Source organism: Equus caballus, chromosome 21 (genome assembly GCF_041296265.1).
Source record: "Equus caballus isolate H_3958 breed thoroughbred chromosome 21, TB-T2T, whole genome shotgun sequence".
Taxonomy (NCBI): domain Eukaryota; kingdom Metazoa; phylum Chordata; class Mammalia; order Perissodactyla; family Equidae; genus Equus; species Equus caballus.
The window spans coordinates 42,707,710-42,722,802 of record NC_091704.1 but is presented as its reverse complement, the minus strand read 5'-3'; the positions used below and the strand labels follow the sequence as shown (position 1 = coordinate 42,722,802).

Below are 15,093 nucleotides of genomic sequence, written 5' to 3'. Positions count from 1 at the left end.
ACCAGATCTCATTGACTGGGGCTAGAGGGGTGTGAGAAATGAGTGGTTTGTGATTTTTACTGCCGCTGTAAGGGTAAAAGACTGCTAGCTTCTGCCTTAGATGGAATTTGTAATAGAATTTTTTTTCAGAAATCCTCAATAGTGTAAAAAAAAATTGTGTTACGTAGTTTGAAGGAGAAAAAGTTCTTTCGTGTTATCCATCTCTCTCCTTTCACTGCACTTGCTTGGGATGCAAGGAGATACAATTCATTCAAGGCTCTTACTATAATAATCTATACAGATCTGAAAGAAGCCTGATCAAGCATGGCAGCGTATATATACACATATATATGTATAAATATATAAATAAGTAAGGTGTTTTACTGAAGAGTACAGTTTCTGGAGTTAGAATCAGGGTTTGAATTCTGACAATTTATTAGTCATATGTCTTTGGGGACCTCACTAAATTTCAGTTTTCTTGTTTATAAATTGATACTAATAATTACATATACCTCAGAAGGCTTGTTTGAAGAATGAAATTAGCAAATGTATGATTTACTGCACTAAGTAGTAGCATGTTCACTAAATGTACCTGTCATCATCATCGTCATCATTATTGTTAAAATCATTGTTGAATTACAAGGAAGACTTTAGTTTATGTAACAATGATTTTACAAATAGAATGCCTTTTCCTAAGATTTTTATTTTCTCTAGATCAGTGGTCAGTAAATTGTGGGCCCAATCCAGCCTGCCACCTCTTGTTGTAAATAAAGTTTTATTGGAACACAGCCTCCTCTCTCTGTTTATGTATCGTCTATGGCTGCTTTCATTCTACAGCAGCAGAAGTGAACAGTTGCAGCAGAGACTATGTAGTCCTCATAGCCTAAAATATTTACTGTCTGGCCCTTTCCAGAAAAAGTTTACTGATTTTTGCTCTCTGTATGTATTTTCTCAATTAAGGTCCAGAGAATGTTAGTTTTATCCATGTTAGTGAGTACTATCTGAAAAAAAAAAAAAAAAAAAAGAAAACGGTTCCATAGTCAAATAAGCTTTGGAAATGTTAAAGAGGTTGATTTATTCTAGGAGTACTATTTAAAAGACTCTGGTTTTTAATATACTAATGTGCATTGTGAATCTTCAAGACAAGGCCATGGTATGCAAATAAACTGTAGTTTCCCAGGCTTGCTTGGCTGTAGAAGGACCCCCACCCCCTCATCCCACCCCTGGATATGATGATGTTACACAAAACATCCTCTGGGAAACCCTGCTCTGGGGCTGTCTCTCTGGAAGAACTTTCTTCTTAAATCATTCCTCTTGGTGATTTAGGTGGTATCCTCATTTGGAGACCTACAGAAGATCATAGGAGATTCTGTATTACCTCAATTTTTTCCCCAGTAAAAATTATGCTTTGCTTAAAATCAGAAAAGTAAAATATACCAGATATGTAAGTGGTCTAATCAGATAATATCCTCATGTTTTAATGGTTCTGTATCATGTCTCAAGATTATAAATGGAGTCTCAAAGTCCAAAGTTTCATTTCATGCCTTCTTGAAATTCCAGAAGCATAGGTCTTCTGTAGGGCGTTAACATTTTTTGCATCCAGATTTTTGAAGCATAAATCTGGAGTGCCTAACTGGTATACCAACCGATCTCAGCTAGGGTTTATAAGAAGGAAGATTAATGTGAAGGTAACTTGTGCCTTAGCCATAAGGGGTTTGTTTTATAGACTAAAGTAAACACCTTGAATTTCAAGTTGCAAGCACATGGGGAGCCAGAAGATTCCAGAGCTGTGGCGTCATGTTCTGCCTGTGACTCACACATCTTAGTGACTGAGCTTTCTCCTGCAGCTGCAGCTTCCAGCTGGTCATCAGATAGAGCCCTAGGTAGTCACACACTGCAGTCACCTGGTTTGACCAAACAGGCATGTAATTGCAACATTGTCCAGTTATGAATGAAGGCTGGGCTATCTCTTTGCCAAACACAGTTGAAAAATAAATGCTAAGTCATAGCTGTTTTCTGAAATCACAGTGATTGCAACACTGAACCTGGACTAAGTGGAGAACCCTGCTGGAGAGTTCAGCCCTGGTCATAGATACTTACTCTCACTCGCTCTCACTCTCACTCTCTCTCTCTGTCTCTGTCTCTCTGTCTCTCTCTCTTTCTTTTGAGCTTCCCCATTATGGCAGAGGCCAATTCTTGGTCATTTTGATGCCCTCTAAACCTGGCTTATAACTGAGGCAGTAAACATTTTATGAAAGAATAAGAGGTCTTAAGTATTTCTTTCCCCATTCCCAACTTGCAAATCATTTCAAGAAAATTCCATGTCGTCTCTTCATTTATATATCTCAGTGTTGTGTGTATAATGTGTCCTCACTAAATGTATTTGACATTGTAAATGTGGATTCTAAAAATTTCATTATCACACTTTTATGGGGGATGATGAATGGACTTTTCAGAAACCTTTGTCAGATATTAGTGTCTTTTGCCTTTATTTCTTTAAAAAAAAAAGGAAGGAAGGGAGGGAGAGGGAGAGTGAAGGAAAGAATGAGGGAAGAGTAAAACATCTTGGCTGGAACATAATTATCTTTTTTTCAAAGTTAGAAACTTGCAAAACTGTCAACTTACTATGAAATATGTTGTTTCCTTGAAATGTGCTCAAAAGTTCAGAGTTTCATTTGCTATATTTATTAAGTACGTTCCTCTTGTAAGCAAGCACCATGATATGTGATGCATAACATATTATACAGTATGCTAAGATTCACTGGGGTTCTTGGAGTTCAGATGATTTGCCTGGGAAAGAAATAATCAGGCTGACCTACTTGAAAGAAAGGATCAGAAATGTCGGGAAAGAGCTTTCATCTAGTACCATAAAGAAAATCAACTTAAACACAGTCCTCCCTTCCATGTCTTCCGAGAATGAGCTGTTTCCGGGCATTCTTCTCTCACTTCAGTACTGTCTGCTGGAATCATTGCCTTACTCAGTGTCAAAGAATATATAGAAGAAATGGCTGCAACTGGTTGGAAACAGACTACAACTACCTAGAGACAATGGTTATCCCAAGCAGCCACAGCAAGTATTAAGAAACATTGCTAGAGAGAATTCTTGCTCTCACAGGCAGATGCAAAAAGGCAAGAGAGGAGCGTATTGATTATATAAAGTACATCACATGGTGAAGTTGAATAAATTCTAATTATACAGTTGCAGGACTAGTTTATGATGGATATTGTTTGGTAGAATGCTAAGGTAGGGGAGAGAGAATCAACCTTCTTACAAAGTTATTACTGCTCCTTTAGTATCATCCAACTTATAATAATGACAGACACTTATATAATGTTTACTATCTGCCAGGCACTGTTCACATCCTTTATATGTTGCATTAGTTAACTTTTGCTGCATTAACAAACTACACTAAAATTTAGTAGCTTAAAGCAACAGACATTTATTATTTCTCATAATTCTGTAGATCGGTTGAGTAGCACTTCTGATCTGAACTGGCTTGGCTGATTTCTCCTGGGTTCTCTATTGGGTCTACAGTTAAATAACAGCTCAGTCGGGGCTGGATAGTCTAAGATGGCCTCACCCACATGTCTGGCTGTTGGCTAGATGTCAGCTGGTGCCACAGGGATGACTGGGCACATGTCTCTGGTCATCTAAGAAGCTAGTCCATGCTTTTTCACAAGGTGGCTCTGTTCCAAAAACAGCAGGAGAGCAGATCCCAACGTATATGCCTTTATTTACTGCTTGTGTCTTGTTTGCTAATGTCCTCTCTTAGTGTTCTCTGAGAAGCAGATGCTAAGAGTGTTAGATGTGTAAGAGATTTATTGCTAAAACGCCTATAACGGAGAAGTGAATGGGGAGCCAGAGGAGGCTGGAGAGTATCAGATGGTGATGCATGTCTGACCCCTATGAAGGAAAGAAGGAAGGAAGGAGGGTTGACTAAGGAGAATCTCAGACTGCAACACAGTTCTAAGAAACCTTCAGCCCGGCCAATAGGAAGTCCTTGAGCCAAAGTCACCCCAAGCCTTTATTAATCTGCTCTAGCTATGATACCTCATTCAGCACAGTAGGTACAATTGGGACTACTACCTGATTAAGTCTGTAGTCAACAATCTCTTTGTCTTTGAGGAGAATTATTGCCCCATGAGTAGCTCTGTCCTTCCTCTAAGGAATCTGGCTGCCTCTATAGTCAATAGCTTCCTGATCTGAAAATAGGCTCAGATGTGGGAACAGAGCAAGGGGTCATGACTTTTTATTGGGATGATCACCCTCAGCCTCCTGCTCCTCTATTCATTTCTCTTTTTTGTTGTAGATATCAGGCAGTACTTTTTGTGTCTGCCCATCTGTTCTGCCTCTAGGAATGCCATGTTCTATCAACCATCTCCACAACTCACTGCACATCACGCCTCCTTGGCTGCCTCTCTGACCTTGCCAGTCATTATAGTAATTGCAGCCTTTGGGCTTCTAGCTGTTAAGCATGGCAACCTGGCTTTGATTACTTTGGGCCTCATCATCTCCATGGATATTAATGACCCAGCTCTGTGACATTAGCCCTGGGCTGCAGAGGAGAGCTTCCACTGAACTTCTCAGTGATGCTGGCTCCCTCTCACCTGTGCATTCCTGATGGCCTTCGTGAATGGTATTTCCTCTGGCCCCGCTCATGAAAAATAATATTCTGTGTTTTTTGACTTGACACAATATATGCATTCCGGCATGCTCACTTCCCCAGCCTTCTTATTCTTTTCTCTGTTGTCTGCCCGAATAATTTAGAGTGTTTTTTGTTTGTATTTTATTCAACATTTGCCATCACTTTTTCAGGCCTCTAATAGTATCCTAGCAGCAAGTTTCCGCCATCCCCTGGGGTCCTTGTCCAAAAAAGTGCCCCCAAATCAATGAATCCTGCTTATCTAGTTTTACATCGAAGCCCCCTTGATTAAGCATCCTCAAAATCTAAACTCAAGGTACTTCATGGCTCCTGCCAGTACTGCTAGCTAATTCTTGCATCTCTTTTGGTACGTAATCTCTTTCCTCCCTTAGCAGGCCCAGCTACTTCCCCAGCTGGCTAATACTAGGATTCAACCCTACTTATTGGCCTAGCAGCCCGGAGTGGAGGTATGAGCAGGTCCGAAGAGAAAGTATCTGCTGCCTTGTTGGGGAGGGGCAGTTGTGGCATCTTCCAACACAAAGAAAGTTCTAGCTCTTACTTGGCAAGAGCAGACCACCTCTGTAAGCTGTGAAGCTTCCAGGGGGTTCTGCAGATCCAGCATCTTAATGGGCATCCATCCAAATATCCTATCCTTATGTTTCAGGGTCTCAGGTTTTCCCAGCTAGAGCTCTGACCTTAGAATAACAGGCTTGGCTGAGCATTTAAATATGTCTGGAACTCTATAAATCTAACTACCAGATCGCTTTTGTTTGTTGCTCTGCTCTGTCTGCTCTTCCATTACAGGAGATGAGGGCCTCTTTGAAAGCTGCTAAAGTGGCCCTTGGCTCTCCCACTTAGTCTTTAGCTGTTAGTGACCATCAGTTTCTCATTATCCTTCTGCAGGGTATCAGTAACCAGCCAACACTATTGTCTTTGTAGGCATTATTCCTCCCATATCTTTTAAATGCCTAAAACATTTTACCCTCAGGGACATTACCCTGCACCAGGAAGTTTTCCCAGGTCTCGTCAAGTGAAATCTGTAGCAACTGGACAGCTACCAAGTGCTAGAGTGTATCTCTGCCCCACATTCACTTAGGACAATGTCCTCTTTACCTACCAGGCAATGAATGAGGCAGTCCCAGATTCCTATCTTACTACCTGTGTTGTCAGATCCCTCCTGGCACCATTTGTGTTAGTCTGTGTCCTCTGAGAAGCAGACACCAAGATAGGATTAAACATATAAGAAATTTATTGGAGAAAGGCCTGTAAGGGCAAATGGAGAGGGAGCCTGAGAAGGCTGGAGAGACTTAGACCATGATGCAGGTCATACACCTATGAAAGAGAAAGGAAAGAAAGGAGTGCTAAATGTCTATCAACTGATGAATGGATAAATAAAATGTGGTACACCCATACAATGGAATATTATTTCGCAATAAAAGGAAATGAAATATTGATACCTACTCCAACATCAATGAGCCTCAAAAACATTATGCTAAGTGAAAGAAGCCAGTCACAAAAGATAGCATATTGTATGATTTCATTTATATGAAATGTTCAGATAGGCAAATTTGCAGAGACAGAAACTAGATTAGTGGTTGCTTAGGGCTGAGGGGTTACAGGGAAATGGAGAGTGATTGCTAATGTGTATGGGTTCTTTTTGGGGTGATAGAAATGTTCTGAAATTGACTTTAGTGATGATTGCTCAACTCTCTGAAAATACTAAACCACATTGAACTGCATACTTTAAGTGGGCAAACTCCATGGTATATGAACTATATCTCAATAAAACTGTTAAAAGAAAAGAGAAAAAAGGAGGATTGTACAGAAGGAGTCTTCGACTATAATACAATGCCAAGAAAGTTTCAGTCAGTCTGATTAGGAGTCCTTTATCCCCTGTGCTCAATCATTGGCTGGGGGCAGCCCTTGGAAAGCCTGGCCTAGTCACAGAGGCAGTGAGGGTGTTAGTTATGCTTTTCACAGTGGGAGATCTGAGAGGCACATTTTCATTGCTATGCGTCCTGTAAGCCAAAACAAGACATATTTCCATACCTAGACTCAAGGTGTAAAGAAATAGCTGCCACATCTTGGTGAAAAGAAGAGCAAAGTTATATTGCAAAGGAGCATGCCACACTTGCATTAACTTATTAAATTCTCCCAACAGCTTATGAAGTGGATACTATTGTTATTTTCATTTAATAGTTGGCATAGGAGCTATAGGGAGATTAACTAGCCTAAGATCATATAGATGATAAGTGATGGAGCCTGGATTTGAACTCGTCACTCTGGTTCCACAGCCTGTGTTCTTTATCATTACACTGTGTTTTCATACAGTATATTAATTTGAATATCACAGAATCGAATGGAGGGGTTCTATTGTCTCTTTCCTCTCATTAAAATGAAAGCTTCATGAGAATAGGGGATTGCAAAGCATCTTTAAGGGTAGTTGCTCTACTTTTGTATACGTTATCCTCATTATCCAAAATCAGAGAAACAGGAGGAAATTATATTCAGTCTAGACCTGTATTTATTCTGTTTTTTAATCTTGGCATTTAAAAAAATCCTGGCATATTTTTAGTCCTGGGGTAAGTAACCCTACCATGTGATTGAAAATATAGAATTGACTGGAATTGCCTGGTTATCGCTAAGCTTGAAAATAGATTCCCAATGAGAAAGAAATTTTATATCTATTGAGGGGATCCTAGGAATAGATTTGCGAGGACAATCAAATGTTACTACACCTAGTTTGTTAGATAGCCTAGCATTTGCCTCATCTTGCTCTCAGAGTTTATGTGTTGGTAGCATAGTTGCATCTCAGCAACTTTCTGAGAGGAAGTACCCACTACAGGCTTAATAAATGTGTGCTTTTGACACAGGGCAGAGATAGTAGGTCAAATGTAACTCAATCTCTTTGGGAGTTTGGGAGAAGGGTAGGAGTGGGAAGATGTTTGGTGCATGTATTTTAAAGATTAAGAAACTGAGAAACAGAAAAATTAAGCAACTTGGCCAGGATCAAACTAAAATGTAGTAAGTTGAAATTTTAGGTCAAGATGGCTTGGCTCTAGGACAATTACTCTTTCCATTAAATTTTTCTATATTTTCAGCCCAGCATTTCATTTAAATTTTCTCATTTAAAATAGTTTATTCCACTGTTTCTATTAATTACAAAACATATTTTGATCATTTTGAGGGCTGTCCTTCCTCTTTTGTTGATAGACACACACTAGAGCAATAGAAAGATACTGGGATTTACCGACAACTGGATGTAAACTCACTGACCGTCAGTACCACTACAGAATGTTGGCATTACAGTCATGCATCGCTTAATGACAGGGATATATTTTGAGAAATGTGTCTCTAGGCAATTTCACCTTTGTGTGAACATCAAAGAGTTTACTTACACAAACCTAGATGGTATAGCCTACTACACACCTAGGCTCCATTATAATTTTATGGGACCACCATTGTATTTGCGGTCCTTCATTGACCAAAGCGTTGTATGTGGTGCATGACTGTATTTAGGATTTCAGGAAGTGGAATATTTAAGACTTTGTGGACATCGTATTTTTCTCAGAGAATTTGGCAGACTCCTTTAGAGAAGAAAAATCTAGAATTAGTCAGCATAGCCACAGAAGGCAGGACCGAGACTCACAAGTAAATGTTAGGAGGGAATCTTGGACCCAGTTTAAGAAAGGTGTTGCCAATTAGCAATGGACTGATGTTGCTTGTGATGTCATGAGTTCTGTACTGCCACTGGCTCCATGACCATCTGCTAAGAAGGGAAATAGGGACAGTTTTACCAGTTGGGAGTCTGTATGATCTCAGAGAAGGCCTTTAAAACTCTAGGATTTGGGGCTTGCATTTTCCAGCACTATGAATATTTGAGACTTGATACTCCCCAAATCATAACACAAGGCACTCCAAAGAATAGGAAACCTATATAAAAGAGTTAAGTCTCAACTTCCCTGAAGAATGATTTTCTTTGCCTAGGATGATTATGAAAGCAGTTAAAGGAGAATTTGCAGTTTTAAATTTCCCACATTATGCCAGGAGTGTTTTTCAGTCAGGTTGACTTTGTTTTCAAAGTGTGAGGGTGTGTGTCATCATGGACTGTCCAAGTGTTAATGTTTTATGGAAGTTTAAGATCCTCTCTGGCTATTTTATTTCATTGGGATGAACTTTCGTTACTGGTTAAAATAATTGACGAGTACTTTTGACATAAAATTCGTGAGTTGTCCATCTCAAGTGAAGAGATTTTGCTTCTTAATTTTATGAGGTCCTTTAAAAGAGGAAGTGCATTAGATTATTTTGAGTACAATCTCTTCTTCTCCCTTGAAATCTTAATTATTAATATGCAGTTATTTTTTACTTTAAAAGGGTGTTACACTAAGATATAAATCTATTCAGCAGTAGAGAATATCATGGGAAGTCAGAAGACAGAGTGGGGCTTGTTTTGTGGCATATGTTTACTCTTTCTGCATTATAAATAATAGAATTGTGAAAGTTTGAAAACACCAACCTCCATTATAATGGACCTTTAGTACCTAAGTGAGAAGACATAAAAATTTAGTAGATGGATATTTGGTGAAGTCCGTTCTTACTAGATAAAGGCAAAATCACCTGTAGTCAAAATCCCTTATTCCCATTCAGTTCATTGTATTTTATTTATGCTATCACCTGTTAGATCCAACAGAATCTTTTCTTAAGTTTTGAAACACTTTTTCTTTATTTGAGTACCAGATGGCTATTTGTCTTGAAGTCCTAGAATCCCACTCAGGGCAGTAAACAGATCAGGGGAAACAAGGCCAATTTAGGGAGCAGCAGATTCACGACTCCATTTCATCCCCTTTCTGGAGCAACAAGGCTTAAATTAGACCGTCAAATGGAACTACCTGCTTGCTCCTGGGCTCACACTGAAGGTTATGTGATGTGATTCCTTTGGATTCTACACCTTTTAAGTTCTTTGTCCCACTTTACTGGTAAATGTATATGTACACATCTATATGTATGTGTGTATTTATATTTGCGAATATTGGCATTCAAGGTCTATTTTGTCCTACTAATTATAAAAAGTACATATTGATCAGTAACTGGAATTATAAAATATGTATTTATCAGTTTCTGCCTCTTCCTTAAGAATCATAGAGCTAAGTGACCTTAGAAATCATCTAGCTCAATCCATTTATTTTACAGGAGATAGAATTGTGATCCAGAGAGGCTAAGTGATCTGTCCCCAGTCACATTGCTAGTTTTTGACTGAACTAAGTCTAGATTTCATATCTCCTGGTCCTGGCTCAGTGCTCTTTTTACTATAATACATCCCTTTCCACTCATGAGATGATGGATCTTCCTTCTATTTAGATATGTGTATGTATTGATTAGCATTAAAAACAAATAAAACATTTAAAACAAATAAAAAAACTAAATTAATTTCACTGAGTGGCCAAATATAAGTACAGGACTTTTTGGTAAATTTTTACCATTATAGTATCTTTCAAAAGCTTTATGTAGAGTTTAGTAGTTGATGACTTGAAATACAAACAAGTGGCAAATTTTCCTTGTTGAGGTTGGTAGCAGAGTTTTGTTTTTCTGAGGAACAAAATATTCCCAATCTATTCTCCACATGTGTCCAGAATGATCTTTTAAAAATAAGCAAACCCAGTCATGTTAATCCTCTGTGTAAACTCCCGTAACAGCTCCCTTTTGCCTTCAGGATAAAATCTAAACCCTTACTATGGCCTAAAGGCCCCTGGTGCTCTGGGCCTTGCGGACATCAGCCTGCCTACCTCTGCTCTCCCTGTAATCATAGTTAACTTCTTTCAGTTCTTTGAATGCATCCAGCTCTTTTACCTTCGGGCCTTTCAATGTGCACGTTAGCTTTCTATTGCTTCATAGCAAATTACCACAAATTTAGTGGCTTAAGAAAACACCAATTTGTTTCACAGTTTTTGTAGATAAGAAGTCTGACATGATATGGTTGGATTCTCTTCTTAGGGTCTTATCAGGCTAAAATCAAAGTAATGCCCTGGGCTGTGGCTCTCCTCTGGGGCTCCGGGTCCTCTTTAGAGCTCACTGGTTATTGGCAGAATTCAGATCCCCATTTCCTTGACACATCTTTAAGTCAACAGTGGTATGTCAAACACTTCTCATTCTTGAAATCTCTTTGCCTTACTCTTCTGTCACATCTCTATTGCTTCCTCTTCTGTCCTCAGCCAGGAGAAAGCTCTGCTTTTAAGGACTCATGTGACTACTTCAGCCCCACCTGGATAACCCAGGAGAATGATCTCCTTATTTTAAGGTCAACTAATTAGTAACCTTAATTATACCTGCAAAGTCTCTTTTGCCATGGAGAGTAACATATTATGGCTGTGACACCAGAGGGCAGAGGTCATGGAGGTCAAAATTCTGCCTCCCACAATGCAGTACCCTCTGACTGGAATACTCTTTCTTGTCCCTGTATCCTGCTCCTTCATGTGCTGACTCTTCCTTTGTCTCCTGGGTCTCTGATTTCTTTTTGTCCCTCTTTTTTAACCTATTCTCAAGTTTGGGTTAGGAACCTCTCTTCAGTACTTGCCTATTACTGTATGCTTCCCTATTGAACCACTTGTCGATTGCTATGCTTATCCATATCCTTTCAGGGGACTGTTGGTTAGCTCTTTGAGGAGAGAAGCCTTGTTTGGGAACATTTGTGTTTTCCTGCTTAACCTTATGTCTGCCATACAGTTGATACCCATTAAAAAAAAAAGTTGAATCAATGAATTATTTATATCCATGAAAAGTAGAAACATGATAACTCTCTCTCTCTTTTTTTCTTTTGAGGAAGATCAGCCCTGAGCTAACATCTGCCAATCCTTCTCTTTTTGCTGAGGAAGACTGGCCCTGAGCTAACATCCATGCCCATCTTTCTCTACTTTATATGTGGGACGCCTACCACAGTGTGGCTTGATGAGTGGTGCTGTGTCCGCACCCGGGATCCGAACCAGCGGACCCCAGGCTGCCAAAGTGGAACGTGTGAACTTAACCGCTGTGCCAGCAGGCCAGCCCCGATAACTCTCTTTAAGATGAATTTCTAAGACTGTCACCCAGAAGAAGAGAGGACAGTTTTAACTCAATATGTACAAATGACTAAAAAAAAAAAAGAAATGATTTGCTTTTGTGAGGTAGTGTGCTCCTCATTACTGGAAACTTTTAGCTGAAAGCTGAATGACAGAGTGTCAGGAATATTGTTGGGAGGCTAATGTACATGAACTCTACTTTATGACTCATTCTTTGTTAGGGCTGCTGCAAGACCAGTGGAGATGGAGTTGCTTGTATTCCTCTGCCTGTGGCTCCCAGGAGAGACCTACATGCCGTCATCACTAGCAATATCCCTGTCCATTCACTGCAGAATTATCCAGCCTGGTGGATCTGGAATAATTGATTCCCTAGTGCTTTGACCTGTGCTGGTTACTGAATCATAACTGAATGGCAAGATTAGTAGTAGAGTTACTTTTACAATTCATTAAGTGTGCAGAAGTGAGATTAGAAGTAAAAAGACTATTAACATACACTAGTAGAGAAGGAGTATTGTCGTTAGTGCCATCAAGTCAATTCTGACTCCTATCGACCCTGTGTGCAGCACAACAGAATCCTGCCTGGTCTTTTTGCGCCATCCTCTCACCTTCCGGCACTCTATCAAACAATGCTCCGTGGCTATTCACAGGGTTTTCATGGCCAACTTTTTCAGAAGTGTGTGGCTAAGTCTTTCTTCCTAGTCTGTCTAGTCTGGAAGCCCTGCTGAAACCTGTCCACCATTGGTTACCTTCTGGTATTTGAAATACTGGTGGCAGAGCTTGCAGCATCACAGCAACATGTAGCCACCACAGTATGATGACCATCAGACAGCTGGTGTGGTTCCCTGACTGCAGAGCATTCACTAGACCACCAGAGCTGAGAGAAGGACTGTAGTGTAGTGTTTAAGAGCAGGGTTTTTGGTTCAAACTCCAGCTCTACCACTTACTAGCTGTGTGACTTTGAACAAGGTACTTAAGTCTGTGTGCTTCAGTTTCCTAATCTGTGAAATGGAGATGCTAATAGTAGAACCTAACTTGTAGAGTGATTGTGAGAATTAAATAGGCAAGATAGTAAAGGATGTAGTGCCGAGGATATAATAAGCATTGTGTAAGGGTTAGCTATCATCATCATCATCATCATCATCATCATCATCATCATCAGTAAAGGATGTAGTGCCGAGGATATAATAAGCATTGTGTAAGGGTTAGCTATCATCATCATCATCATCATCATCATCATCATCAACAACAACAACAACAACATTATCCTACAGGCACATTAAAGATGTTTCAAGACCTACAACATGTACACAGTGTCTGGCATATACTTGGAATACAGTGATATTTTTGAGTTAATAAATAATATGTTCATTTGTAATTTTTATTTATATTTACTCCTTAACTATAGGAAATGGTTCCAGTAACTTTATAATTAAAGTTACTGTGTTGCTCAGAGCTTGCTAAGGCCAGGCTGAAAAATATCTCCTGCTAAGACTTACCTTATCTCTTCTTTTCTCTTATTAAAGTAAATGGATGTTTTAAAAAGCCTTTTGAATTTTTTTTTCCAGGATAAAGAAAACATAATCACGTGAAATTAATATTTTACATATAGATGTATGTAATTTTCTGGATGATAAATTGAAATATTCTTGCTACAGAAATGTTTTCATGTGAATTCAGATGAGATGTTAACACTTTGCTTGTTTTCGCAAACAGGTTCATCCTAAATTCCACTATAAACAGGCTCATGACCCAGGCACAGACACTTCTTGCGTTGCTTTCTCCTATGATGGTAATGTCCTTGCCTCTCGTGGAGGTAGGTTGAAAGCTTTCTTTTTGATGTGTTTTTATATTTAAAATGATCATACTTCATGCTAACAGATGTCACACTGGTATCCTAGCACTTAGTAAAGCTAGCTGTGCTTTTATTAACGTGCCTTTGCCAATCTGATTTTTTTCATTAGAATCCATTTGCAACTTGGCAATATTGTTTTATTAAAAGGGATCAAGCTGGGGTCAGCCCTGTGGCTGAGTGGTTAAGTTTGTGCACTCCGCTTCAGCAGCCCGGGGTTCACCAGTTTGGATCCTGGGCGCAGACCTAGCATTGCTCATCAAGCCATGGTGTGGCAGCATGCCACCTAGAGGAACTAGGATGACCTACAACTAGGATATACAACTATATACTGGGGCTTTAGGGAGAGGAAAAGAAAAAGAAAAGAGGAAGATTGGTAACAGATGTTAGCTCAGGGTCAATCTTCTCACCAAAAAAAAAAAAAAAGGGGGGGGAATCAAGTACAATTTAGAAAATGTATACTTTTTTGCCTAAGTTTTTATTTTCGCTTCAAATCCCATCAAAGTTTGAAGCCTCCAAGGATGACCTTTGCGTATACTTTATAGAATTTTATAGACAATGTTCTACATTCTTTCTATACCATTTTATAATTCTAGGTCTGGTATTTCAAAATCTTCTATTTGCTGACCATTGATTTTTTTCCGTTCAAACACCAACTGAATTCAGTTAAAGGAGGTTGTATACCCAGATGTTATTTTCTAATAGCTACATATAGATCATGTTGTAAGTTTACTTATCCATACACATATAGTTGAATATAGGTTGTTTCTGATTTTTTGCTAAATCTTTCTCACATGGATAAGCTGTGCATTGATAGGAGGAGATAAGAGAATAGTGAGGGCAGCTTATGAGCAAAGCATTATGGGGAAGTGTGGGACATGACTGAAGATCTTCCATGGGCCCACTTGTGGGGAGAGAAAAGTAGGAAAAGTCAGTAGATCGGAGCCATGTTACAGATGGCCTTAAATATCACATAAAGGATGTAGTCTTTATTTCGCAGGCCAAATTAATTTAGCAACAGTACATTTAGTCGTTCATTCACTCATTCAACTTCTATATATTGAGCAGCTGCTCTAAGCCGACATTATGCTAGGTGCTGGGTATAGGCTGTGAACATCATAGGCAGGGTTCCTTTCCTGAAAGAATTTACAACCTGATGTAGAGGGGAGTGGAAGTGAGGAGGAGATGAAGAGACTTGGCACAGCTTTCCCCTCAGTTTAACCAGTCCATGTCCTTTTACCCTCGGGAGCTCCATTCAGATTCTCTTTCCTCCAAGGAACCTTATCTATTATATCTAAACTACCCTCACTTACATAATTTTTTAAAAACCAAAGCAAGTGTACATGTATTTTCTATTTATGGTATACATGACAAAGGTGGATATGTATAAAATATGTATTTTGGTCCATCAGTTCTAAGCTGCTACTTGCATCCTGAGATGACTCTTAATTAAGACTATACATACTCTACTTACAAATGGTGGTTCTTACCCCAGAAGTGTATCTGAATCCCCTAGGAAGGTTTTTCAAATGATAAGTGCTCCACTTAGAAATTATCACATTCAGGGCTG

The 15,093-nt window shown here is 39.3% G+C and overlaps 1 protein-coding gene across 2 annotated transcripts in view; it reads left to right on the top strand.

Moving 5' to 3' along the window:
- WDR70 (WD repeat domain 70) overlaps positions 1-15,093 on the top strand; it is a 284,820-nt gene that overhangs the window by 225,928 nt on the left and 43,799 nt on the right. For both annotated transcript variants that reach the window (XM_001499471.6, XM_070245899.1), the window contains exon 11: positions 13,388-13,487. In XM_001499471.6, coding sequence (XP_001499521.1) covers positions 13,388-13,487 — 100 coding nt within the window. The remainder of the gene's footprint in view (positions 1-13,387; positions 13,488-15,093) is intronic.